At 57.5% G+C, this 25,947-nt stretch overlaps 8 protein-coding genes across 8 annotated transcripts; 4 read left to right on the plus strand and 4 right to left on the minus strand.

Annotated features, from left to right (window-relative positions):
* Positions 1-43: 43 nt before the first annotated feature.
* Positions 44-3,116, minus strand: FA10DRAFT_268643 (hypothetical protein). The gene has a single exon (XM_025522411.1). The coding sequence runs from the start codon at positions 2,687-2,689 to the stop codon at positions 314-316; it is 2,376 nt and encodes a 791-aa protein (XP_025375647.1). The 5' UTR covers positions 2,690-3,116; the 3' UTR covers positions 44-313.
* A 138-nt stretch (positions 3,117-3,254) lies between these two features.
* On the plus strand, positions 3,255-5,200 carry FA10DRAFT_163665 (hypothetical protein). The gene has a single exon (XM_025518172.1). The coding sequence runs from the start codon at positions 3,318-3,320 to the stop codon at positions 5,130-5,132; it is 1,815 nt and encodes a 604-aa protein (XP_025375648.1). The 5' UTR covers positions 3,255-3,317; the 3' UTR covers positions 5,133-5,200.
* A 1,239-nt stretch (positions 5,201-6,439) lies between these two features.
* FA10DRAFT_268645 (putative FUN34-transmembrane protein) lies at positions 6,440-8,122 on the plus strand. Its single transcript, XM_025522412.1, has 4 exons — positions 6,440-6,579; positions 7,101-7,335; positions 7,406-7,638; positions 7,701-8,122. Exons 1-4 carry the CDS (start codon positions 6,510-6,512, stop codon positions 7,889-7,891), a joined length of 729 nt encoding a protein of 242 aa, XP_025375649.1. The 5' UTR covers positions 6,440-6,509; the 3' UTR covers positions 7,892-8,122.
* Positions 8,123-8,978: 856 nt separating this feature from the next.
* On the plus strand, positions 8,979-14,186 carry FA10DRAFT_254666 (hypothetical protein). Its single transcript, XM_025519738.1, has 2 exons — positions 8,979-10,373; positions 10,432-14,186. Exons 1-2 carry the CDS (start codon positions 9,152-9,154, stop codon positions 14,067-14,069), a joined length of 4,860 nt encoding a protein of 1,619 aa, XP_025375650.1. The 5' UTR covers positions 8,979-9,151; the 3' UTR covers positions 14,070-14,186.
* Positions 14,187-14,677: 491 nt separating this feature from the next.
* On the plus strand, positions 14,678-16,868 carry FA10DRAFT_280975 (hypothetical protein; the record flags this gene model as incomplete). Its single annotated transcript, XM_025523657.1, has 3 exons — positions 14,678-15,521; positions 15,617-15,825; positions 15,889-16,868. The coding sequence occupies 3 exons, from the start codon at positions 14,678-14,680 to the stop codon at positions 16,732-16,734; spliced, it is 1,899 nt and encodes a 632-aa protein (XP_025375651.1). The 3' UTR covers positions 16,735-16,868.
* Positions 16,837-21,413, minus strand: FA10DRAFT_163712 (hypothetical protein). The gene has a single exon (XM_025518174.1). It carries the CDS (start codon positions 21,106-21,108, stop codon positions 17,017-17,019), a length of 4,092 nt encoding a protein of 1,363 aa, XP_025375652.1. The 5' UTR covers positions 21,109-21,413; the 3' UTR covers positions 16,837-17,016.
* Positions 21,016-21,280, minus strand: FA10DRAFT_268650 (hypothetical protein). The gene has a single exon (XM_025522413.1). The coding sequence runs from the start codon at positions 21,273-21,275 to the stop codon at positions 21,111-21,113; it is 165 nt and encodes a 54-aa protein (XP_025375653.1). The 5' UTR covers positions 21,276-21,280; the 3' UTR covers positions 21,016-21,110.
* Positions 21,414-23,408: 1,995 nt separating the features above from the next.
* FA10DRAFT_268651 (amidase signature enzyme) lies at positions 23,409-25,906 on the minus strand. Its single transcript, XM_025522414.1, has 3 exons — positions 25,321-25,906; positions 24,113-25,255; positions 23,409-24,026 (listed from the first exon to the last, which is right to left on the minus strand). The coding sequence occupies exons 1-3, from the start codon at positions 25,803-25,805 to the stop codon at positions 23,753-23,755; spliced, it is 1,902 nt and encodes a 633-aa protein (XP_025375654.1). The 5' UTR covers positions 25,806-25,906; the 3' UTR covers positions 23,409-23,752.
* Between the last annotated feature and the right edge of the window lie 41 nt (positions 25,907-25,947).

Below are 25,947 nucleotides of genomic sequence, written 5' to 3' on the forward strand. Positions count from 1 at the left end.
TTTGCTTGGCTATAACTCAAACGAGTAGATCCACTCCGTTTCCCCTGAGAAATAGAACAATGAAGATTGCGAGGAGGAGTAGCGACAAGAAAGAATAATGCTTCGGTAGAGGAACAAGTGCTGAATTTGGTCAAAATGCTTCGGAGAGAGGCCTCGAGAGACGACGCACAGCGCGTCTGCGAGGGCTCCAAGAGGGGATTGAGGGGGATGAGATGGGAAATGCTGAGGATTGATGATGCAGACGACCGAAGCGATGAGATGAGAAGAGTAGAAATGCTGATGGGGATTTTGAAGGGGGTCGTGATTGAACAGATCATGAGGATGCCGCCTGCTGCTGTGCCATTGTCTGTTGGACACGGCCCATGCCGCCAACGGGCAGCCCCATTGTGCCTCCCGCGCCGTTTCCGGCACCAATGCCGGCACCCAAGCCGCCTCCTCCGCCACCACCGCCGCTGCCGCCATTGGCAGCAGCACCGGGCATGCGGGGTGCACGGGGAACATGTGGAGAAGGACCAGCGACGGGACGGAAGGTAACGGGCTGAGGAGGCAGCTGGTACTTCATGCCAATCTCGTCGGAGAAGATCTTGACCTGACGCATGAGCTTGGTGCGACGAGACCATCGAGCGCCCCAGTCCTGCCAGTTGCCCTTGTGCTCCATCGCAATGCAGAGGTTGATTGAGTTGGCGTTGGTGTTGAAGTCCTGCAAGTTGACCTCGAGACCGCCGCCCCACTCGCGGTCGTTTTCCTTGACCCAGGCCTTCATGCGCTGGCGGAAGATTTCAACCATCTCCATGACGGTCGAGTCATACCCGACCTGGATGAATGTAACCTCCCATTGGCCGCCCGACCGGCGGCAGTTGAAGATGAATTTGTTCTGGGCCAGGAGGGCGTTGGGCGCGACAATGTACTGGTTGACCACGGTCCTGAACGTCGTCGAGATGAGGCCGAATTCGACAACAAACATGAAATTGTCGTCGATGCAGACGAGGTCGCCGACGTCGTATGGATGCGTGGCAAAGATGAAGACCATTGACTCGAAGAGCGTCTTTGCGCTGTTGCCAAAGATGAAGGAGAAGCCGACGACAAAGGTGGACAGGGGCGCAATGTTGGCCACGGTGTTGTCGCCGTTGAAGATCAAAAGCCAGATGAAAATCCAAATGATGAGAACGATGCCCAGGAGCACGCCGTCGAGCTTGGAGACGGCGCTGCTCATGTCCTTGAGCGACGTCGAGAGCGCCCTGCGCTCCTTGTAAATGCGCTGCACGGCGTCACGCATCTCGGTCTTTGTCAAGTCGCCGTTACCGTCGGCGTCAAAGAGGCTAAAGGCCTCGCGGGCGTCTTCGCGCGAATCAAAGAACGGCTGGAAGTCATCGGCGGTCAAGAAGTCGGTTTTCTGGTGGTGGCCCAGATTGTGGAAGAGTTTCTTGGCCAGCTTCCTTGCGCTCAACTGGCTGCCCGAGCCCCGGTTGCGATAGAGCTTTGAGTTCTTCATCGTAGCCGTGGCAAGAGCATCGGCGAGCTGTGCCGAAAAGTTGGCCTTGCGCTGGTCCTTTTCGTTGGGCGTCTTTGAACCGGTGCGCCGGTGCTGCGGCGAGTGTGTCTGTGGTGGCTGCTGCTGCTGCTGCATCTCACCTCCAGGGCCAGGTGCGGGCGTCGAGGCACCAAAGTAGCCTCCGAGACCGTCTCGACTCGGCTTTGCTGCATGTCCGCCCGTGGCACCAGGCGTGGCCGGACGAGAGCCGAAGCCGAGGCGACCCCAGTTGGGCGTCATCCTGCCCCGGCTCTGTGCGCCGCTGTTGAGGTACTTGCTGTCGGCCAAGCGATCGAGAGCCTTGAGGGCCTTCTGGTTGTTCTCCAGTCGGTCTTTCAGCGCCGTTTTGTGGAAGTTGATTGCGATGAATTGCAGGCAGATCTTTTCGGCAAGGAGAAGGACGCCGGAGCCAAAGAGGGCCTGCAGGACGAGGAAGACCCACTTGAAGTAAGCTGGCCTGGGGTTGCCGCCAGCGGCATTGTAGATGGCCGAAAGGACACCACCGAGCGAGATCCAAGCCCAGGCGATGACGAGGACGAGCTTGGTCCAGATCATTGTTGCGATGAGCACCTCGATGATCGTCGAAAAGAGCTCAGGAGCTTTGCCCCAAAAGGCGACGCCAATCTTGAGAACCGAGGGGGGCAGCCAGTCCATGACGAGGAACGTGCCGCATGCCGATGCCCAAATGATGCCGAGCCAAATGGACCAGGCTTCGACCTCCTGGCGGGCAGGATTGTGCTTGAATGCAGCCAATACGACGATGAAAGGCGTTAGAAAGATGGCGGTGCCTAGAATGCCGACGATGAAGAGTCGAACGGGCCTAGCTAGGCGCATCAGCGCGAGGTAAGCGGCCCTGCCGCGCTTCGCCCTGATTCTCTTTGTACCGTCGGCGAGGACGTCCTCGTTGCCGTCGGCCGAGGAGTCGGTGTCCCAATCAAAGTCATCCGTCTCGTCGGCAGAGCTTTCTGCGCCATCGTCGTAGCCATGGCCATTGGCATTGTGGTGATGCGGGTGGTGAGAATAAGGGTGAGGGTGAGAGCTCGTCGGAGGGTATCCGCTGCCGACCTTTTCTCCGGGATACTGACCGCCGACGAGAGTGTTGTACTTCGACGCGTCATGTGTGCCACTGCCGCTGGCTTCGCTGTTAGACGTTGTCATCGTGGCTCCCCCCTGATCTCCCAGGCCTGGATCGAAGCCCTCATAGAAATTGGGGTTGTCAAAGCCATGTGGACGCATATGGTGCGCAGGAGGAGGGCCACCCGATCCAGTCGAGCTGGCCCTGCTCGGTGTCTGCTCTAGATTCGGCGGTGCACGGAGGCTATCGAGTGGGATGGAGGAAGGATCGGCATCTTGGGTGCGAGTGTATGGAAGAGAAGACATGGTCGCCCTTGCCCTTTCTCTTGTCTATGTGAAGCGGACTGTCGGAATAGAATCACTGCATGGGATAGAAGTCGTAGCCGTGTTTGTCGACGACTGCTGCTGCCACTGCCTGGTCCTAAAGCAACTTCGACGCTGACGTAGCAAAGGAGCGACGGGTGAGGGCAGAAGTGGTAAAAGCGCTGGTGGTAGTGGTCACAAGGCCAGCGAAATCGAAATCACTCCTAAAAAGTTCGGCAGAGGCCAAACCTTGGCGATGGCGCTCTAAATCACAACAACAATAATAGAACACGTAGAGGAGCAAAATTCAGGCTGATGTCACTTTTGAAAATTCAAGTAGCCACGTGTGCAAATTGTCATTCTGTCACCTGGCTTGGGTATTACTGTCGTCACAGTGACAGATAGTCGTATGCCTCCACAGCAAATCGATAAGTGCGACCTGCTCGCACGACATGATCGATCGTGCAGCCATCGCAGCAAGATCGTCTTATTGTCGGCCATGTATTCTGCTGGGCCATCCTCGGGGTCCAGTGCCATCGATCCTGGGCGGCACTATCGAGATGGTGCATCGGAGCTGGAGCGCAAGATGCAGGCCATGATGGCAGCGTCGTCCGACCAGGACAGCGTCGACGTCGACTCAGAGGAGAGGATCTCGCCGTTTGCCTCGTTGCCTGTCGAGCTGCTTGAGCGTTGCTTGCAATATGCCGTTCTGTCGTCGGCCAAGGAATCGGCTGACGCAAGCGCTCTGCCGCCGTCGTCCTCATCGCGCCGCATCTTCGAGCACCGAGTCCGAGCGAGACAGGCGGCCAGCCTGTGCCTCGTCTGCCGGCAGTTCGATACCTGGGTACGGCCGCTCTTGTACCGTGCTCCGATCGTCCGCCGGGCTCGTTCGTTTGGTCGAACGCTGAGCAGTAGCTCTCGGTTGCGACGTCTGGTCAGGGATGTGACACTGGAGACGCCCATCTGGTCGAATCAGGACGAGAACGATGTCGTGGCGATTTTTCTCGCCATCCGCCAAAGCTGTAGGCGACTCAGTGTTGGCCCAAACGAGGCTTCCTTGCTGCCGTATCTTTTCCAAGGCGAGGAAGAAAGGCAGCAAGGAGAAGTGGGCTTGAAGAGCCACGACGAAGAGACTGAGCCGGCCTCCCTCAAGGTGCTGCGAGTCTCGTGGAGACCAGACGAAGCAGAAGAGGAGGACGCGTCCGGCTTGGCTCTACGGCGGCTCTTCATGCACCAGGGACAGCTCTCATCGACGTCGTCTTCGTCGTCGACGAAGAGGAAGGCGAGAATCCAGGTGGAACAGCTCGAGATTGACGTGCTGTCGACGTGGCAGGTCGAACAAGTCTTTGACCACGTTTTTGAGCTCCTGCCAGAGCTACGTACGCTGAGCATCACGCTTCCGTACACTTTTCTCCAGGTCCATGCGTCCCGCAGCGGCCTCATGCGTCAACGGTGGCCGGGCTCAGGATGGTCGTGGGAGGGAAGGGACCTGGACGACAACATGGCAGAGCGACACGAGGTCAACAGCGAATTGGCCTCGCAGCTGCTCCATGTCGCCTCGGCTTCTGCCCCACCCATGCTCGAGCCCTCGCTCTTCTCCCCATCCATGTCATCAATGGTGGGGTCAGAAGGCGCCGCAGAGTTAGACGTAGTGGCCAAGACGACGCCCATGGCTCCCTGTCCGGCACATCAGCTGCGCGCCTGGCTCGTCCGATTCCTCGTCAATTCGCACAAGAATGACATGCTCCTCTTCCGCGCCCTCGCCCCGCCTCTGGCGTTGGAAAAGAGCTGGAGCACCAGAGCCTCGGCCGCCGCCCTCTGCCTGGGTGCGAGCCTGGAACGGGCTCTTTGTCCCACCCAGAGGGCGACCTCGTCGACGGGGCCCATCGTCGAAGATGCGGACCGCGCGGGTCAAGTAGAGGCACTCGCTAGAAAGGCTCTGGGAGACGAAGGCGCCATCCTATTTCCTTCGCAGGCTTTTGCCCATCACGGTCCCGCAGAGTACTGGGCAAAGGTCCAAGGGGAAGCTCAACGCGCCTGGGAACAAGCTCTGCCATTTGATCTTGGAGGTCTAGGCCAAGTTGGGCCCAGCAGCGGGCTTGACGATGATGACGCAAGTAGCGACATGGAGCATGACGAGGAGCTTGCCGAGGTCCGCGCCTTTGCCTGCCTGCGATGGCCACAAGCCTCAGAGGCCTTCTTTCACTACAATGCCCTCATCTGATGAAAACTTCACTCCTTCCCTTTCTCCGACGCTCAGCAGATCGAGTGGAGCAAGCGGATGCCGCCGGTGGCTTCGCGCGGAGTTTCGATGCTCACTACAAAAAAGAGGCTTTCGATGGCCTTTGCCGGCAAGTCGTCAATGCACAACTCGGTGTGGATCACCAACGAGCATCGAGATGAAGGACACGTGCCTTCTCGATATCTCCGAACGACCTTGGCCAGGCAACACAATGTTGTTTCCGATGAGCAGCAGCAGCGGCAGCTGCGACATTCGTGTAGTGGTACCGTAGAGAATATGTCCAGGCAAGAGAAGCCAGTCTGCTTCGGTGAACATCAAATAATATCCTCGGTTGCGGGACTGCATCCCTTCAATGCCGCGCATGCAGAAGAACAACCTGGCTGCATGCCCCACCTGAGACCGCGGGTGCACGACTACTAGCTGCTACGTATATATATATATGTATTGCCTCTAAGCGGGGAAAAAGCTAGTGCAGGGTTTACCCTTCACCCTCGGCTCTGCATCTCCGGCATGTTGAGGGAATCGATTACTACTAGCCAAGTACGTTTGTTGTGTAATGAAAAGGCCATAATGTAAAAGCTATGTGGCTTCTTGGCCTGGGCAGTGACAGAGGCAGTGGGCACGCAGATCAGTGAGTGGAGCAGCCATGCCACAATGGAGAGGTGCCAATGTGGAGCCGACTACTTGGCCGCTTTGCTCTCTGTCCCCTCCTCCCCGCCCCTCCCCCACACCCATCACGACGAGCGAGCAGACATAGCTCCTCGGCATTAAAGAGAGACTGACGAGGTGCAGAGAATTCCCCAGACAGACGAGACTAGCTCGATCAGATACAAAAGTGGATTGAGGGGCTCGTTCCAGGCTAAACAAATTTTTCTCCTAGATTGTTGTGGAGGACGAGAAAAAAAGGGAAAAAAAGAAAGAAAAAAGAAATGAGAGGTGGAACACTAATTAGCAAAGGTGCATGCATGGCACTGACACACCAAGGCTCTCCAACAACAACAACAACCAAGCTTTACTTTTTAGACATTGGCAACTCTAGCTAGTATGTAGGGACGGCCGAGAGAACGCCGATGATTGGTCAGGCTTCTCGGGAAGGGGGCAATACAACCTCTTTTTTTTTCTGGGGTAAACAGACGGAGCTGCGACGGACTTTCTAAGGGTGGAGAACGGCACGTATATGTGTTTTGGTCGCTGGATGCGTGCTGGTCTGCGTGGGTTCGTCAAATGCATAAATAGGCCATCCAATGGTCCTCCCCACAATTGATTCCCTTTTTTCCTCCCTCGGTCGATCCTCTTCCTTCTGCCACTCCCACCGTCGCAGCCCCAAAACACACTCTCTGTCGCCAAATTTCTACCAGCATGTCTGAACACACCAAGGCCGAGAATGGAGGATTCCAGGGCGGTGTGCCCACGCAGAGGGCGGTGACGCGTGAGTACAGAGCCGCTGTCGGAGCCTCTTCAAGGGTTTGCTCGAGGCGCACGGGGCACTATTGTCGGTGTTGCGTCAAAAACAGAAGGCGAGACTGGTTTTTGACAGAGAATCGCGGGCTGGTCGGACTCGCGCGGACGGGCAGACAGGCGTGCAGGCACAACATATTCAAGCGCAAAAGAATACTTCATGCGCCCATGTCGGGGTCTGGGAGGGAGCGAGGGAGCAAAGACGGACTTCGCAGCCTTCTCCCCCCTCCTCCTCTTCCTTTCTCCTTACAATGAGCCTGCATGAGGAGATGGCGACGCACGACGAAGGCGGTCTGCTTGAAAGGCCGTCGCTCCGCGAAGCTAGCACAGAGCGCAGGCAAGCAAAGACAGCTGACACAATGAGACCTTCTTTTTCTTCCTCCTCCTCCTTTCTCTCGACTGCCGCTGCTCTTTTCAAACAATCTCACCCTCGCACCAACCATACGACCCAACCACCCATACTGACGTGCGTTGACATGCATGTGGACACAGCCGGCGGACACCCCCAGGACTCGTCGCAGCCCGCGTTCCCCATCTACCACCGCAAGTTCGCCAACCCTGCGCCGCTGGGTCTCTTCGGTTTCGCCGCCACGACGTTTGTCCTGTCGCTTTACAACGTCGCCGCCCGTGGCGTCGCGGTCCCCAACGCCGTCCTTGGTCTCGCCATTGGCTATGGAGGCATGGCCCAGTTCGTTGCTGGTGTTTGGGAGTTTGCTGCCGGTAACACGTGAGTTCAACTGCATTTCACCCTGTCGTCTTGAGATGACGAGCTGACCACTTCTGATTTCCCTTTCCAGCTTTGGTGCCACCGCATTCTGCTCCTACGGTGCCTTCTGGTGGTCTTACGCGATTCTCTTCATTCCCTGGTTCGGCGTCAAGAGCGCCTTCGTATCGGCCACGACCAGCGCCGATGAGGCCGGCGCAATGATGAGCCAGGCCGTTGGTCTGTACCTCGCCGCATGGTTCATCTTCACCTTCATTTTGCTCCTCGCCTCTTTCCGAAGCTCGCTCGGTCTCGTCCTCCTCTTCTGTGAGTGCGCTTATTCATTCCAACTCGAAAGTGATTCTGACACAGTTTTCTCGATCTCATAGTCTTCCTGGACCTCACCTTCCTTCTCCTGTTCATTGCCGAGTTCACCGCCAACGCTAAGGTCCAGAAGGCTGGCGGCGGCTTTGGTATTGTTACCGCGGCCATCGCCTGGTACGTCGGCGCTGCCGGTCTCCTCAGCCCGGACACGAGCTACTTCACCCTGCCGGTCCTCGAGCTCTCGCGCAAGGATTAGGCCACTTTCCTCCCTTCTCTCGCGCAACGCCAACCCAACGCGGAGCTCGCGAAGATTTGCACACTTATCACACTCACTTCGCACGTACATTAGTAATCTCCTATCCTCCAACCTCTCTAGCGACAGCCCTTTTCTGCTGTAGATATCCTCTTTGTCCCTTCGGCTCTATCTCCTCTTGTTGTCCACTCTCTCTGTCTTGAAAAATTCCCAAATTTCTTCCTCCTAGCCGCATTGATACGAGGTCGTCGAACCCTGATGCCTCCTTGGCGGACCCTGGCGTCTTGGACATGAGGGAAGGACGCTATCCTCAGTCCGAGGGTTAGATTGCAAAATCCGGGAAAGGTATCGTGATTGGCTTGGCGATCTGAACACGGCCTGGATGAATTTTTATTTTCGACTGTCCAGTGTAGTACCGTACGTATCGCAATGCACAGCCTTTTCACAGATGCATCGTCTCGTTCTTCTCCTTCTCCTTTCCCCTTTGCGTGTGATCCTCGGCATGAGTGAATCTTGAGCGGCAAAACAAATTCCACTTTGTAAGGCAGAACGGGGGATCCTTGACCAATTACTAAAGGATGCTTTCATTTGCGCCGTGGGCTCCGTGGAGCAGGTGGAGACCGACCGGCTCACTATGCAGGGTTTTTGACTCGACGCGTTTTCCCTTTATATCTTTCTTTCTCCTCTCGGATTCCGTGCGTTGAGCAACGAGGAAATATATTGCCCAGAGAAACAGTGAGCAGGGGAGGATTTGAGTCATCCGTAATGCAGATAGCTGCCCCCTCTTCTCGCTCCTGTTCCAAAGATACGTTGAAAGAGCTGTATAAAGAGGGAGAGGGGATGTGCAGATACACGATCGTTGTCTGGCCAAGCAGTTGGTGGCTGGGATTCATTCGTCATCGCCAAAACTCAGACCGGCTTCGGAAAGAGACCAAAAAAGAGACGCACGCACACGCCTACAGAGCTCAGATCTCGCTGAAAGAACACGCGAAAAGGCGAGGAGGAAAAAAAAACAAACCAAAGGGAAAATAAGTGGAGCTGCTGCAGAGCAAAGTGGAGCGGGCTCGAAACGAAGAAGCAAAACCAGCATTTTTTGTTACGGATCGGAAACTCGACTGGAAACCTGCCTTGGCCGAGCGACCGTAAGCAGCGATAAAAAGGGTTACTGCCTCGTCTTGCGGGTACACATCCCTCACCTCCTCACCACATCTTCAGTCTGTTGGGTGTGCACGAGCGTCAAGAGAGAGAGAGGCGCAGACAAAAATGACGTCGACGAGCGCCGTGCCCGCCAACAAGGCCGGCCCTGCGGCCGCTATGGACGATTCCGTGGTTCAGCACACCGCCGGTGCCGGTGATCTCGGCGAGGGAGCGGCCCAGGAAGCAGGCCAGCCCGGGGAACTACTCCAAGAGAAGGCGCAGGCCGGCGAAAAGCAACCAAAGTTTGACGGTGGTGATCGTCTCGAGAAGACGGGGAGCACGGGGACGTGGGGAGAGGCACAGCGAGGCGAGCCGGTCGACATTAAGCAAGCCCAGGCCGATTTTGACTTGGCGAGGCAGACATCCAGGCAGGGTCGCCTTCAGCACGCCCGGAGTCGAAGTCAGGATAGCAAGAGCGGCTTCGGCAAGCTTGCTAAAAGCATAAGCAATCAGGGGTCCAGGCATCAGCAGATTCCCGAGTCCAAGCTTGAAGAAGGCCGAGAGGGGATGGGAACAGACGAAGAGGACGACTTTGACCTGGGAAGGTTCATCCGAGCTAGGAACTACGAGGCCGAGCAGCAGGGCGTTCACACCCACAAGCCCCTCGGCGTCTCCTGGCGCGACCTCGACGTGACGGCACCTGGCAGTGGCGGTGGTGGGATGCTGGTCAAGACATTGCCGCATGCCATCCTCAACACCGCCACTACGGACCCGATCGGCGTGCTCTGCTTCGTTTTCCCGCCTCTCCGTTCTTTCCTTGCCAAGAGGGCAGGCGCACATCAGCAAAAAACCTATCTCATCCAGGGCCAAAGTGGCGTGCTTCGAGCTGGCGAGATGCTCCTCGTCCTGGGGCGACCCGGTTCAGGGTGTTCGACGACCCTTCGAGCTCTGACGGCCAGCAACAACGCCAACGTTCAGCAGTCGGGCACCGTCAGCTTTGGTGGTCTGAGTCCGGACGAGATTTCCAAGCACTACCGCGGCGAAGTCATCTTTTCCGACGAGGACGACATTCATTTCCCCACCCTCACCGTGGCCCAGACGCTCCGTTTTGCGCTCAAGAACAAGGTCCCCACCCGCAGCAAGAGGCTGCAAGGTGAGGGAAGAGCCGAGTTCATCGACATGGTCACCGACGTCATTCTCAAGATGTTCGGTATGTCTCATGTCCGAGACACCGTTGTCGGCGACGCTGCCGTCCGAGGTGTCTCTGGCGGAGAGCGTAAGCGTGTCACAATCGGCGAGGCTTTGATCACGAGGTCTTCCGTCGTTGCCTGGGACAACTCCACGAGAGGTGAGCTGGACATTACAGCATCTTGTTGGACTAATGCTGACACTGTGTATGCACATAGGTCTCGACGCCTCGACGGCCCTCGATTACGCGCGCAGTCTGCGTATTATGACGGACCTGTCGCACCGCACGACCATGGCGACGCTTTACCAAGTTTCTGAGTCCATCTACGAGTACTTTGACAGGGTTTCCGTAATTGACGAGGGCCGGTGCATCTACTATGGGCCCCGCGACCAGGCCCGCCAGTACTTCCACGACCTCGGCTACTATTCTCCTCCCCGCCAGACGACATCCGACTTCGTCACGGCCGTCACAGACCCAGACCAGGTCGAGTTCCGAGACGGTTTTGCCGATCGGGCGCCTCGCACAGCTGCGGAGAGAGAGCGCGTGTGGAAGGAGAGCGGCCTTTATGGGAAGCTCATGAAGGAGATCGAGCAGTACGAAGCCCAGGTGCGCGAGGGCGAGCGCGAGGAAGCTCAACAGCTCGCCAAGGCAGCCGCCGCGGAAAAGAACAGGGGTGTCAAGAAAACGTCACCATTTACCGTCAGCTTTTGGGAGCAGGTCAAGGCTTGTATCTGGCGCCAGCTCCTCATCCGATGGGGCTCGCGTGTCGATATGCAGATCAAGCTCTTTACCATCGTCTCGATCAGTCTCGTCATCGGCGCTCTCTTCTACGGCGAGAAGGAAGATTCGCAAGGTGTCTTTACCCGTGGCGGTGTGCTCCTCTTTTCGTGTCTATTCAATGGTTGGCTTCAGCTCTCCGAGGGCTTCGAGGCCGTCGCCGGCCGTCCCATGCTCGCTCGCCATCGCCAATTCGCCTTTTACCGACCCTCGGCTGTCGTCATTGCACGGGCAATCGTCGACATTCCCTTCCTGCTTGTTCAGTGCTTCATCACGTCCATTGTCGTTTGGGGCTTGGCCAATTTGCGAAGGGACGCCGGCGCATTCTTCATTTACTTCGTCTACGTCTTCCTCTCGGCATACAACCTCACAGCCCTCTACCGCGGAATCGCTGCTTTCTCTGGCGGCTTCAATGAGGCGATCCGATTCAGCGTACTCTCTCTCAACGTCATCATCGTCTTTGTCGGTTACGTGATTCGAAGGCCGCAGATGAACTGGCTCGTCTGGCTCAATTACGTCAACGGCATCAGTTACGCCTTTGAGGGAATGCTCGCAAACGAGCTCAACTATGACATTCAGTGCAACCCAATGCAGATCGTGCCCTTCAACCAGGTCCGAGACGTTGCCTACCAGACGTGCGCCCTCACCGGCGGCCGCCCTGGCTCCATCGTGGTGCCCTCGCGCGACTACCTGAGCACGACGTTCAAATACTCTCGAAGCACGATCTCTTACAACTGGGCCGTCCTCATAGCGTTTACCGTCCTCTACTTTATCCCGACGCTCATCGCCGCAGAAGCCATCGACTGGACGGGAGGTGGTGGTGGCGTCACGGTCTACGCGCGCACCAAGCAGGCCATCGCCATGATGAAGGGCGATAGCAAGGCGACACCAGACGATGTCGAATCGAAAGGAGTAGAGAAAACTCCCGCGCAGGCTAAGCGTGTCGAGTCAGACCACTCCATGGCGAACGACAGCACACGAGCCAACTCCGAGGTCCGTGCCAACGGTACATCCGACAACAGCGGCAAAGACGTTGCAGTGACCAAAGCCGAAGACAAAGGACAGGAGCTTAATGACGAAGAGATTGAAAATCGAGCCATCTTTACGTGGAAGGATGTCAACCTGCAGCTGGCGTCGGGGCGCAAGCTGCTGCAGCACATCGACGGTTGGGTCCGGCCTGGTCAGCTGACAGCGCTCATGGGCGCTTCGGGGGCGGGAAAGACGACACTGATGAGTGCCTTGAGCCAACGAGGCGTCGCCGGCGTCGTCACCGGCGACATTCTCGTCGACGGAAAGCCCCTGGATCGCGGATTCCAGAAGGGCACCGGTCTGGTACTCCAGGGAGACGTTCACATGGCCACACAAACGGTTCGCGAGGCCCTCGAATTCTCTGCCCTCCTTCGTCAGCCTGCCGAGATCTCGCGCGAGGAGAAGCTGGCTTCGGTTGAGCACGTCATTGATACACTCGAGCTTCGGTCGCTTCAAGACGCCCTCATCGGCGTTCCAGGCTTCGGCTTGGGAGTCGAAAAGCGCAAGCGTGTCACGATTGGTGTCGAGCTGGCCGCCAAACCGGACCTCTTGCTCTTCCTCGACGAGCCCACGAGTGGTCTTGACTCGGCAGGTGCGGCCGCCATTGTCCGTCTGCTCCGCCGTCTGGCAAAGGAAGGACAGGCTATCCTGTGCACCATCCATCAGCCCAGTGCACTCCTCTTCGAGGCCTTCGACAACGTCCTCCTCCTCCAGCCTGGAGGTGAGACGGCCTACTTTGGCCAGATTGGCGAGAAGAGAGGCACCGGAAGCGAGAAGATCCGCGGCTACTTTGAGCGCGCCGGTGCACAGCCCTGTCCGCCCGACGAGAACGCCGCAGAGTACATTCTCGAGGTCGTGTCCGGAGGCAAGGGCAAGGGTACTGATTGGGCGGAAATGTGGCGAGCGTCGCCCGAGGCTAAGGCGACACGGGAAGAGGTCGATCGCATCAATGCTGAGCGCAAGCAGCGACCAGCTCGCAAAGATCCTCGCGCCCTGTCCGAATACTCTGCCAACGCCATGACGCAGCTCAAAGAGGTGACGAAGCGGCAAATGGTTGATGCCTGGCGCGACTCTTCCTTTACCTACGGCGTCCTCTTCTCCAACTTCGTCGTTGGTCTTGTCGCCGGTGGCGCCTTTGCCCACCTCGGTTTGAGCCCGGTCGACTACCAGAATCGCGTCTTCATCGTCTTCCTCGTCATCCTCAACATTCCGGCCATCGTCAATGCCATTCTCAGCAAATTCTTCACTATCCGCGTACTCTATGAGGTCAGGGAGCGCGAATCGAAAGTCTACGCCTGGTACGCCCTCGTCACGTCCTTCATCATCACCGTCCTTCCCTTGGCCGTCGTCTGCTCCGTCATCTACTTCCTTCCCTCGTACTTCATCCCCTACTACGAGACGTCCTCGTCCAAAGCCGGCTACTTCTGGCTCCAGGTCTTTGTCATGGAGATCTGGGCTATGCTCTTCAGCTTCCTCCTGGCTGCCAGCTGCCCCACTCCTGTCACCGCCGCCAATCTGCTTCCCTTCGCCTTGCCCATCCTTGCCATCGTTTCGGGCATCATTGTACCCGTGACGTCGATGCCGGCTCTCTACCGCGACTTTATCATCTACGTCAACCCCATCGCGTGGTACGTCAAGGGTCAGATTGCTACCGTGCTCCACAACCTGCCCGTCATCTGCAACGAGGAAGATCTTGCGCGCTTCAACCCTCCCCCGGGACAGACGTGCGGCGCTTACGCAGGCGCATGGGCCGAGCAGGTCCAAGGTCAGCTCGTCAACCCAGATGCAATGTCCAACTGCGGCTTCTGCCAGTATCAGATCGGCGACCAGTTTGCCGAGACGCTCAACGCGCACTACAGCTTCCGATGGCAGTCCTTTGGCATCTTCCTTGGCTTCACTATCTTCCAGGTCTTTGCCGTCTATGCCTGCTACTGGTGGTTCCGCGTCAGAGGCTACGGCTTAGGCACCAGCTATGTCACTGGTCTCCTCTACAAGCTCAACCCCTTCAAGAGGTCGTCGTCGGCGCCAAAGGAAGAAGAAGGTGCCTAACTTATCATATCAATACTGGACCCTACTTTGCCCTTTCGGCTTTTCCAAAAAACTTCCTAGAAATCATCTGTTGATAATCACATCGTCTTCGTTTGCGTTCCCGCTTTCACACAATCTGCATAGAAGTTCCTCGCTGAGGTATTGCGATTCTCGTCCAGTCTCCTTTGACAGTCGCTCGTTTGAGTACACGTGCCCCAAATGAAAGCGCATTCTGCACCGCCAGAAGTCGCAGCTCTTCGGAAGCGGGGAGGAAGAGTGGGGAGCTGGCTGTGAAGCTGCAGGGCCTTGAAGCACGAGTGAGTGATGGCGTTCTCATGCAGCAGATGCAAGGCGAGGTAGCCCAGTAGCAGACAGCTGCGCCGCAAGAACGTAGGAGCCCTGCGACGACAAAGCGAATATTAGAGTTTGAAGATGCTTTCACCCGAGACTTCTGCAGGTGCCTTAGCGTCATAGCCTCAGCGCCCATCATGTGGAAGTGCGGCGTGGACAGGGGGGGGGGTGGGGTCGTATTTAAACTCAGCGTCCGACTTCTCTCTCGGCAGCGAAGCATCTCACCCTCCCGTTGAGCGACAACATCACCCGCGTGAGCCCTTGCGCCGTCAGCAGCAATGCTCGAGACATTCAAGTCCGCCGGGCGTGTTCCCCCCGCGTCAAAGACAGCCGATCCTGATGCCCTTCGCGGACCGCAACGCATCGTGCTGCTCTGCGATGGGACCTGGCAGACACGACGGCTCGTCCAAACGGTCAACGAAGGCGGCGCACCCACGTCCTCGTCGGACAAATACTACACCAATGTCGCACTCCTCTCGCAAGCCATTGCCTCGTCCTCGTCGGCTAGGCGTCCAGATGGAACGGTCATGCCCCAAATTGTAGCGTACCAAAGCGGCATCGGGGCCAGCGTCGACCTCGTCTCGATGCTCGTCCAGGGTGCCACTGGTCTGACGCTTGGCCAGAAGGTATCGGAAGCCTACGGCTTCCTCGTCGACAACTACCAGCCCGGTGACGAGGTTCTCCTGTTTGGCTTCAGCCGAGGCGCATACACCGCCCGCACCATTGCGGGCTTCATCAACTTTGCCGGCATCCTGGGGAAGAGGACGTTTGCGAATGGATTCATGGACATTTGGAAGGCGTACATGGCCAGGGACCCGAGTGACGCAAAGACGGAAGACTACGCTGAGCGCGTCTTTTATGAAAAGACGGGACTGTGGCCGAGCGGCAACGCGATGCGGACCGCTCGCGGGAATGAAGAGGCAGCCGTCGAGATGATGGGTAAAGACCCAGCCGAGGAAGAGAAGGAGCAGGACAAGGAAGTGGACGAAAAGAGAAAGTTCCCGCGGGTCTACCCGCCTCAGATCAAGGTCGTTGGCGTCTGGGACACTGTCGGCGCTCTGGGTATCCCTGGTCATTTTCTCTCGCCGAGTCTCTCACGTTTCTTCTCCTTCTTCGATCCTGGTGAGTTGCATGCTTCTGCCGCGCAAGTCGACATCAGATGGACTGAAGATGACTCTTCGGACTACTTACGCCTATTGTGTGTGCACATCGCACAGTCCTTGCTCCAAATGTGTCGTACGCCTTCCAAGCCTTGGCGCTGTGCGAAGATCGCAAGGACTTTGCCCCCACGCTCTTCTTTCAGCCCCCTCCCGGCGCAGAGGTCCCCAGCGACGAAGCAAGACGAAAGGGCCAGATGCTCAAGCAGGTCTGGTTCCAGGGCTCGCACAGCGATGTCGGTGGTGGACACGCATGGCACGGCCTGTCCGTGAGTAGTCTCCTGTCACGTCGAAGAAAAAAAGCTTCAACTTATCGACCGCTTGTGATATAGGACATTACTCTCGCATGGATGGTGTCACAGCTGGTGGACCAGCCGGGAGGGCCTCTGCTCGACATCAACCTTGACGCCCTCGTGCAGCTCCAAGACCGACGTCGAGCCTGGGCTCGCCAGCCAGAACACCCGTCGCGCGTCTGCATCGAGTTTCAAGAGACGAGGCAGGTCGGACAATGGGCGCTGTTGGCCCAGAACAAGGACAAGAATCCTACGACGGTGACGGGCAAGAAGCTGCCAGTCTTGCCGTGGTGGTGGACAAACGTAGTCAAGTCGAGCGGAACGACAAACGAAGAGATCCACTACTCTGTCCACATTGGACAGCGATACACAAAGCAAGACTCGCCACAGCTCGACGACCTTCGCAAGGCCGCCATCAATGCAAAGGATGGGCAGCCCTCGCAGCTCGACGTCATTTGGGAGCACAATCGCTTGCCGGCGTCGCTTGGCCCGACGGAGCTCCGTCTACGCTGGAAAGACGGTGATCCGAAATCGCCAGTTGACTCGCAGTACCTCGGCGCAGATGATCCTGAGGTTGGGGACCAGGAGCTCGACGAGGACCTCCAGCACACTGGGGAGCAAGATGACGGTGACGGTGGCGGCGTCGACGACGAAGCGCCCTTACCAAAGCCCAAGGGATGGTCCGACGCGGCCTGGAACCTGGCGCTGGGCATCGCAGAAGCGCCTGTCCGTACCATTGCATTCGTAGTCAATTTGGGGCCCACACCGAACCGAAACCTCAAGCCTGGCTTGCTGGTTACGGCCATTCAGAAGATTCGAAAGTGGGCCAGTAAGAACAAAAAAGGAAAGAAGAGCAAGAAGGCTGCTCCACCGCCGACGATGTAATGACTGATCTAACCGAGACGACACCTTACGACATACGACATCTGGACATTTTTCGATTCCCATCTCTCGCAGGACAACAGGTAGTGACAGGAGTGACTAATTTTAATCATCATAGAACAAAGACTTGGATAGTGATTGCATTCTCTTGAGACAAGGGAGAGATAAAAGGGGAGGGGGAGGAGAGAGAGAAGACTGTGAATAAATTAAAGACGGACCCTCTTTGGGACCGTCTTCAGTTGGTATGGGCGGGTGTTGAAGGTCGATGACAAGTATTTCTCTCGCTTACGCAAACGCAGCACGGACGACACGAACGTCAGCCCACAAAGCTCCAATGCCTTTGTCGAGCCGGACTTCCTTGCCGTCTCCTCCAAAGACCGTCGTTCCGCCTTCTACGCCCGTTGTGGCCTTAAAGAAGGTATTGGGCCCCATCATTCGGCCGGCGGCATCAAGACCACCAATTTCGGTCGGTGCATAGCTGCCATTCTCTCGCTGCGGACCACGAATCGTTGACGTCGCAGAGCTCAAGCTCGGCATCTGAGACCGATGCTGATGGGAAGGCGACTGTACGTGCTGCTGGTGCTCTGGCGGAATCGGGGGCATTGGTGGGGAAAAGGAGACGTCATTCGAACTAGACGAAGTCCGTTGCTGATGAGGCTGTGGCATGCCCATTGGCCTTGGAAGGACCAAGGGTGACTCGGCGCCGACATTGAGCCCATTTCCTTGCTGTTGAAGAGCAGATTCGGAGTGAGGAAGCTGCTGCTGATGATGCTGAGAAGCCGCCCTGCTGCTTCTTCCCAGCGTGGACGAAAGGCTGTTACGGCTGGCCGTGCCAAAGGTGCCACGGAATGCATCTCCCATCAAGGTCGAAGAGCCTCCACTGCCGACACTCGAGCTGCCGCCGCTGGTCGGCCTCTTCTGCTGCTTGAGTTGCTCCGGAGAAAAAGCCAAAAGGTCAATTTTGACGGCGTATTTGACCTCAATGCCCTGGCACCGAAAGCTGGGCGTCGTATCTCGACTGACCCGAATCAAGCCTCGGAGCACTCGAATGCCGTGCGACTTGACATGGCTAACCACAGCTTGCGTCGCCTCGTCACTGGCTACATCACCTCGACCGAGCGCAGCAGCCTCGCTGTGACTACCTCCCGTGAAGACAGTTGCTACGTCCACCTCCTCGACATCGGCCATGGAGATGAGCTTCCGTCTTCGCTTTGGCGTCTCTGAAGGACCGCTCGACACGCAGTGCGTCGACTGGATCAACGAGACGCGCACGAGACTTGCCAAATTGTGCGGCATACCGGCTCGGTAAGTAACAGTGCCCGGTGGAGAGCGCGAGTCCGACGAAGTGGTAGGCGCCGTATTAGGCCTCCGCCGAAACGCGCTCGCCAGGCTCGTTCTCGACCTTCGCGCTGTGACCGTAGAGGGCCGCGACTGCGCCGTGTCGGCACTTGTCGCTGCCAAATTGGTCGAGCTCCCAGAAGAGGGCAACGTTGACTTTGAAGGGATCCTGGCCAGGGTCAGGGAAGAGCGCATGAAGCGAGAGAGGATCCCATCGCTGTCTTCGGCCCCATCGGCAGTCGACGGCGGCGAGTCTGTGGACCTCATCATCTCTTGAGCTTCTTCCGACGTCGAGTGATCCTGGGAAATGCCAAGATTCGAAGGCCCAATACGAGCAGTCGTCGACATGGACATGGACGATTGTGGGCTATGACCAAAAGAGGGTGAGGGAGAGATGCCGCTGCTCGAGGAGAACTGGTGGCTGCCGCCTCGAAGTGAACGGGGCGAGTCGGGAGCCTGAGAGGATGATGACGAAGATGCGCCCACCGTTTGCCTCCCCATTACGGGATTGAGCGGGCCTTCGACCGCAGACAACAGATATGGGTCCGTAGGCCGAATAACGATGAGAAAGGGAAAGACGCCAGGCGCATGCAATGTGGCCGGCTGGGGCATGTGCAGCTCCAACTCCACGGTCCGCTTCGACGACCTAAACATACTGCCGGTCCACTTTGTCTGGCTGCGTTCGCACATCCACTGGTCCCCTAGCAGAGCTTCGGGCTGCAACAGCACAGACGCCACCATCGACATGGGGATCGATGGAGGCGGAGGCGGCAGCATAGTGGGCTCGCCAAGGAAGATAAAGGGGATCGTAATCGAGTCGTTTTGCGACGTCGACTTCTTCGACGACGCCTTCTTCGTCTTCTTTTTCTTGCCATTCGAGGACGCGTCGTCGGGCCGGAGGATGGAGAAGGTCAACGTGTAGAAGCAGCCGATGCGAAAGACTTCTGCAAAGCCTCGCTCGACTACGCCTCGGACCTTGTTGCTGACGCTCTGCATGGTGTTGCTCATCGTCATCCTTGAGCTCTTGCTCCTAATGCTTGACGCACTTGACCTGGGCATGGAACCCGATGATGACATGGCCCGATTCGCGTCTTTCTCTCTCGCATCGCTCTCGGACGAGATCTCAAAGGAGGGAGGCAGAGCTACGGGCACGTTTTGCATCTCGCCATCGACAAACTTTGTCGCCATGCCGAGTGGTAGGTTGATTTCAAAGGGCACGGGCACGATGTAGTCGTCATCCTCTGGCGTGGGAACGGAAGATCTAGCGGGGGAGAGCTGGGCCTTGGAGTAGTCGGGTATAAGTCGTTCTTGAATCTCAAAGACGTTTCGCTCGGCCCCTAGTTCCGGCGGCATCAGCGCCACGCCGTTCCATACGGCCGCTGGCGAGCCCTGGCTGACATAGGCAGCCAATTTGATCGACAGTTGACACTGTTCCACGGCCTTGATCCGGACCATGCCCGAGATCCTCGCGCCCCTCCCCGTGAAGACGGGATAGCCTCGTCTATCAAAAGCGGGCGCGACCACCTCGACACTGAACTTGGGCCCTTCGTCGGGCGAGATGGGCGAAGGGGGCAGCGTTGACGCGCCAGGGGCATCGACGCCCACGTCAAAGGGCAAAGTGATCGACGGGGCAGGAGAGCCATCCGTGGTGGGCGTTGTGACCAGAGTGGGAAGGAGCGACATGGGTGTGCGAGCTTGGCCATTGTTGACGGCACGATGCCAGGAGGTGCCATCGTCGGATGAGGAGGTTGAGACCCTCGAGGGCTCAATTTCTGCACCTGACGAGGAGGCCCCAAAAGGCCTGCGGCTGCTGCTGCTGGTGTTGTACCTTATCCCACCCGAAGACGGGGGCAGGTGGGCGGAATCAGCAGAGGGACCAGCGAGGTCGCGATCGAGACCGTAAATGCGCCTCTGCGACGGCATGAGGCTCCTGTTCGAGGCTCCTGTACCTCGAACCTGCGAATCCTTTCGGCGGCGTCGCGCCTCGCCAGGTATCGCAGTTGTCTGTGGTCTTGGCGACAGCATCGCATCAGATTGCTGCATATCGTTGGGAGACCTCGAGGCCGGATCCTGGGCGGACGACGGTGTTTGGGCGGCATCGCTCGCCGTAGAGGCCCTTAAAGATACATCGGGTACTGGGTACGCTCGTTGGTAGGTGATGCGCTCCTGTTGCTGCTGCGGTTCGTGGTGTTCCTGCAATTCTTCATGCCCTTGTTGTTGTTGTTGTCGTTGTTGTTGTATTTGTATTTGTTGTTGTTGTTGCTGCTGCTGCTGGTTATGAGGCGCGTCCTCCATGGTAGAGAAGGCCCACCCCATGCCAGCGTCTGACACTGCACTGTTTCTCCAGGTTTCTGGCCCACTGCTGCCGCCGCCGCCGCCGCCGCCGCTACCGTCCTGGACACGTTCGCCGTCAAAGTCAAGCTGGGCCTCTATTCTGCTGCTGCTGGCCTCGGCCTGCTGGTGCGACATGGTGGCCATCGGATGGAACGTTGCAGAGTCAGGAGGAGATGCCTCTTCGCAGCGCGCGTCGTCCGTCACTGCTGTGCTTGCCTTTGTCGAATAGGACGCCGAGGAGATCCGCTGTCGCTTGACGTCGAACGAGGGCTGCTGCAGCCTGCTGCTGCTTTTCGGTTGGAGTCTCAGAAGCTTGTCAAGAAACCAGCGGGATGCGTTTGGCTTCTCCTCGGTGGCACTCAGACACCTCGTGCGCGTTGCGTGTGGGTGGCCGAGCGGGGGCCTAGGACGGGGGGAGGAGGGAGAAGTGACAGCAGCTGCAATAGGCGTGGTTGAGCTGGTGTCCGTCGTTCGCTGGGGAACGGCGCCGCGATGGGGCGTTTCAAAGTCGGTGGTGTGGTGGTGGTGGCAAGGGACCTTGCTGACGTGGATCACCTCATCCGTCGGTACCTTGACTTCCGCTAGACCGTTGATGCCTCTGGTTGCCAGCTGCTGGGAAGGATGCCTTGTGCGACAGCAACGGCCCACACTAGCCTTTGTCGACAAGCTGGGCGCGGACTCCTTTCGGCTGCGAAGATAGTCCATGATCAGCAGGGAGATGCGGCGAGAGGAAGACCGGCAGTGACGCAGCGCGGATGTGAGGAGAATGAAGGGACCGACGTAAGGGGAGATGGGAAAGGAGAGGAGGGGTCTGGTGTTTGAGGGAGGGCGAAAGCGGCGGGCGGCTGACCTTCCAGCGCGCGGAGGCCCATCTCCTCTACGTGACAACCACTCACCTCTTCGTATCAGCCAGATAGGATAGCGGCGGAGCTTGCGATATGCCCAGGAACAGTTGCAAAGCCTCCTTTCCCGTGCAAGTCTCCTTCTTCCCTCTGTCCTCTAGTCTGTCAATGCGCTGACTGACGTTCACTGCCCCCGTTCACTTCCACGGTCCAGCGGACTTTCCGTGCGACGGAGCTCGAGACGCGCGCGCGCCAAGGACGCAACGGGGCGGCAGCCGGCACGCGAACGCGGTGTGAGCTGGCAGTTGCTAGCTGATAGCCCTTCAGGAACGGTAATGGCGTAATGTGGCGAGCCGAACCGTGCCGTGCAGAGTACCGTCCGGGACTGCAGCGACGTGCGGCCTTATTCTTGGATCTGAGGATGAGCGTCACTCGTTCTGTGGCTTGACGAACCCGTTTGTCTCGCGGCCGGATGGAGATCGATTCGATAGGTCCAAGGACAATGCCCTGGCCTGCCCTGCCTTGCCTTGTCCTGCCTTGCCTTGACTCTCGGCTTGCCTTGCTAGCCTCCCTGCTCGTCGATCACTACGCGGACCAGGTAAGAGCGGGCGGACTGACGATAGACGGAAAGGTAAAGAAAGCTACGGGGAGTAGGAGAAAAAGGCCCTGAAAAAGGAAGGGCGAAATAAGAAAATAGAAACGAGGAATACGTGTAAAAAGGAATAGCAAGCATCCTCATACGGGCTGCCCTGGCAGCAGATATATTTCTTAATGGCGCGCGCGGTTCGCTTGCTTCCAGGCTGGTTGACACCCATGCACCTCCTGCTCAGACCCATCCATCCCAGGTTGAGACTACCTTTCATCTCTCTGATTGTTGACTGCCGGCATCCGGGCAGTCGGCTCTAAGACCACATGCCACAAGTTGCCATTTATCTCCCTCCTCAGTCAGAGATAGCAAGTCTAGCGCGCGGGCAAGCTCACTGACAACGCGGGCAAAGTAGATCAAGGCTAGCAAGCTAGAGTAGTGTAGTCCAGTCTAGAGAATTTCAAGCCACTACACTACTCTACTACTCTGCACCGCACACACAGTCAAACTTCACATCTGTCCTTTTTCGAAGCTGAAGCTTTTGCTGGCTCTAGAACGCAAGCAGCCAGAGCGGCCTTTTGAGCGCGTTCAGCACAGTCCCATCGTCTCCTCGGCTTTCTCTTGTTGGTTTCCCATTTCCCAAGTCGGTCAAGGAGGCCACTTTTCAAAAGCACTCGACCCCACCGCCCTTGACCTCTTTCTCTTCCCTCTGCTCGCTTTATTTCTTATTATCTTAATTTTTCTTTGTTCCCTCTTTTCCTTGCAGGCACGGAATTAGTCAATATCGCCAATTCCTCAGAGGTGGGGTGATTCCATGCCGTTCCTTTCTTCCTGCCGCTCTGTGCCTGTGCGGTGCATGGTCGAGCCGACACGGGGGTGAATGACAGGGGGACAGAACAGCTAGTATGTACTGTTCTACCAGTAGTAGTACGTCCCGTTGGATTGGCTTCTTGGTCCTGGATAATAGATCCTTGAAAACCCCCGACATCCGCGCACGCCACAACCTTTTTGATCCGTTGTCGATCCCGCGGAGACGCAGCAACAATCTGCTCCAATATTTCGGCACAAAAGGCTGGAGGGACAACCACCTAAGTAGTAGTAGTGTAGTACTGTGATTTGTTTTCTACCTGCCTTGCAAGCCTTGAGATTGTATTTTAGAGATTGAATTCCCTCTCAGGATTAGGGGACGTTCGCGGTTGTATCACGATTAAGGAGAAATATTGGGCGACAGCAGTAATTGGATGATCACATGGTCTGCGTAACGAAATGGCTCTCTAGGAACGCTCGCTCATGTGCGAACGCGTGTCCAGGCACCCGGCCGGGACTAGATTTTCCAATCCTTAATTGGAATCGCCGGACGTGGGCCGTTAGCTGTCGAGGCGACCCGCTGCGCACTCTCGAGACAATAAGACTCGAGCAGGAGAAAGCCGACAAGATCGACAACTCGACAGAGGTTTGGAGCTTTCAGTGCACTCGAAAGCGCATGAACATTCTATGGTGGAGGCTGTGGCCATGGTAAGGCAGGTACGGCCTGATAGGATCAGAGGCGCGGCTCTTGCGGTGCTCAATTAATATAACCCGTTAATTGGAGACTAACCGTCCTTTGTTCTAGCGCATTTCATGGACAACTACAATGCTACCTTAATACTACACAACGAACACTTTCGTACTGTTGCTCTACTCAGCGATCGTCAATGCAGGCCTAGGCTCTTCTTTGGCGGCCCCGTCTGTCATGGACAAGAGAACACCGGCTTCAAGCCTAGCACTAGCTAGTGTAGTAGTGTAGTGTTAAACACTCTTCCGGCCAAAATTGACATTCGCATTTCTGTCATGCTCAAAAGTTCGGTCGGTATTTTCGCCGGACCTGCCATAGACGGTTGACACGGAAGCGGCGACGGGCCTTAGACCGCGGATGCTGGGCTCAGCTTCGTCCGTTCTGCGACGACCACTGACCGGGCCCGAAGCCGTACTGAGGATCTTCGCGGAGCTTGTCTTCGAGCAGGCGCGCCAAGCCGATCGTCAACTCGTCTTCGCCGTGCCTTGCCGCGATTTGGATGCCGAGCGGCAGGCCATGCATGGCCTTTGCGTCGTACTGTCCTCCCTTTCCATCGCGCACGCGGCCGTAAAGCCGCCAGGAGACAGTCGGCGAACATGTCGAGAAGCCCGGCGTCTTAGTCCATTTGTTGTAGCCGCGGCTACGAGATAGGGGGACAAGGCATGCGTCAGTCAATGCGAGCGGGGTGTCAAGGTTCTCCTTGTTCAAGAGTGTTGTCATCCTCACCTGCTAGGAAGCGTGGAGTCCAGCTCTGCATTGACGCGTGTGACGGGGACGATAGACACGGGCGCGTCGATGATGTTGTACAAGATTGTAGCGCTGGCCACCATGCTGAGCTGGGCAGGAGCGTAGTGCTTCATTGCGGGCACGCCCATCGTGGGAGAAATGATGGCGTCGAGATCTTGTGCCTGCCAGACATCGCGCTCGAATTCGGCCGCATATCGCTTCTTTTCTGCGTTGATGTCGAGGAACTTTGTCGTCCATTTCTTACCGGCCACGCCGATGACCTCAGCAAGTCGCCTGTCACGAAGCAAGAACCGGGCGACAAAGTAGGCGATGCGCCTGAGCATGGGCGAGAGCGAAGGCAGCATGATGAGCCAAAGAGAGATATCCATGGCGTCGGGGCCCATGGGTTTTCGCAGATTGCTGAAACCGTCAGCCGACGATAGACCAAGGAAGATTCTGCTGACGAGGTCACCTCGCAGACGGCGGCTTTCAATGGGCACCAACTCGACTGCCTTTGATCCCTTGTCGCCATCAGTGCCGTTGAGGCTCTCCAGAGCAGCCTTGGCCACGTCGACGCATCTCACAGCCGCTGGGCTCGTTCGGATGAAGCCGTCTGAGTAGTAGTAGCCGACTCGCAGCGTCCTTCGCAGCGGGCTCCTGCTCTTGGCTGCCTCGAGGGGCTGCAGCCAGGCCGGACGAAGGGGAGAGTAGAGGAGCGACTCATTTCCAAATCGCTTCTGCACCTCTGCCTGCGTCACGACGCTGTCCGGCGGTGGGTAGAGGGACTCGTAGAAGATACGAACGAGAAGCTCGAGGTCCTTTGAGCTTCGACACATGGGCCCAGATACGACTCTGACGGCCTCGAAGCCGGGGTTGGCCTCGACGCTTCCTTTGAGGGGAAAGCCTCGGCCGGCGGTAGGTTTGAGGGCGTAAATGCCGCAGTGGGACGTGGGAATGCGCAGGCTGCCGGCAATGTCGGAGCCAAAGCCAAAGGCGACGCCGTCGCAGGCCAACAGGGCTGCCTCGCCACCGGAGGATCCTCCGGAAATGTATGCGGGGTTGTAAGGGTTGCACGTCTGCCCAAAGACTGGATTGCGGCTCTCGAAGGAGATGAGCGACTGCGGCACATTGGTCTTGACCAGGCTGTACGAAGGTGTTACTGTGAGCTTCTGCACTGCACTCGCAAGGAGGAAGAGGAGCCAACGCACCAAATTGCGCCCTTTTCCATCACGACGCGGGCAAGCGCACAGTCCGTCGTCTGTGGCTCGCTCTTGAGCCATTCTGAATATCCGATCGAGGATTTCTTGCCAGCGAGGAAGTATTGGTCCTTGAGCGAGAAGGGCACACCGTGCAGCTCGCCCACGAGCTGCCCCGTTTTCTCAAAGGCGGCGTCCAGCTCAGAGGCCCTCTGGAGGGCTGCGGGGAAGTTGACCTCGGTCAGGCAGTTGGTGGCCGCCTGGGCTCGCTTGGAGGCCCCGATGAAGGCCTTGACTACATCGGTCGAGGTCCACTTGCGCTCCTTGATGCCCGCGACGATGCCGTGGATATCACACTTGATGATGTCCAGCTCCTCTTTCGACGCAGCGGCAGTTGTCGCTTCGAAGGACACACCGTCGGGGTGCGCAAGGAGAAAGTCCCGGTCTTTGATATGCTCGCGGATCAGGCCCGCATTGGACCTCTTGAATGGCCACATCGTTAAGCAAGCTCGTCAACCTCTGCCTTGTATTTCGAGTTAGTCTGGTTTGAGATATGGGGAAAGTGAAGGGCAAGCTTAATCCCGAAGGCTAAACCAACGATCCCGGGCGATTGATTGCCTCGAGCCGGGGGAGGGGCTG

This window comes from Acaromyces ingoldii, assembly GCF_003144295.1.
Source record: "Acaromyces ingoldii strain MCA 4198 unplaced genomic scaffold FA10scaffold_5, whole genome shotgun sequence".
NCBI lineage: Eukaryota > Fungi > Basidiomycota > Exobasidiomycetes > Exobasidiales > Cryptobasidiaceae > Acaromyces > Acaromyces ingoldii.

Coding starts and splice junctions, on each gene's coding strand:
- FA10DRAFT_268651 (XM_025522414.1), bottom strand. CDS start 25,805: ATGTGGCCATTCAAGAGGTCCAATGCGGGCCTGATCCGCGAGCATATC. Junction 25,256..25,320: donor ATGGAAAAGGGCGCAATTTG/GTGCGTTGGCTC, acceptor ACCTTCGTACAG/CCTGGTCAAGACCAATGTGC. Junction 24,027..24,112: donor GACTCCACGCTTCCTAGCAG/GTGAGGATGACA, acceptor CCTATCTCGTAG/CCGCGGCTACAACAAATGGA.
- FA10DRAFT_268650 (XM_025522413.1), bottom strand. CDS start 21,275: ATGGGCCTCCGCGCGCTGGAAGGTCAGCCGCCCGCCGCTTTCGCCCTC.
- FA10DRAFT_268643 (XM_025522411.1), bottom strand. CDS start 2,689: ATGACAACGTCTAACAGCGAAGCCAGCGGCAGTGGCACACATGACGCG.
- FA10DRAFT_163665 (XM_025518172.1), top strand. CDS start 3,318: ATGCCTCCACAGCAAATCGATAAGTGCGACCTGCTCGCACGACATGAT.
- FA10DRAFT_163712 (XM_025518174.1), bottom strand. CDS start 21,108: ATGGACTATCTTCGCAGCCGAAAGGAGTCCGCGCCCAGCTTGTCGACA.
- FA10DRAFT_254666 (XM_025519738.1), top strand. CDS start 9,152: ATGACGTCGACGAGCGCCGTGCCCGCCAACAAGGCCGGCCCTGCGGCC. Junction 10,374..10,431: donor CTGGGACAACTCCACGAGAG/GTGAGCTGGACA, acceptor GTATGCACATAG/GTCTCGACGCCTCGACGGCC.
- FA10DRAFT_268645 (XM_025522412.1), top strand. CDS start 6,510: ATGTCTGAACACACCAAGGCCGAGAATGGAGGATTCCAGGGCGGTGTG. Junction 7,336..7,405: donor GAGTTTGCTGCCGGTAACAC/GTGAGTTCAACT, acceptor TTCCCTTTCCAG/CTTTGGTGCCACCGCATTCT. Junction 7,639..7,700: donor CGGTCTCGTCCTCCTCTTCT/GTGAGTGCGCTT, acceptor TCGATCTCATAG/TCTTCCTGGACCTCACCTTC.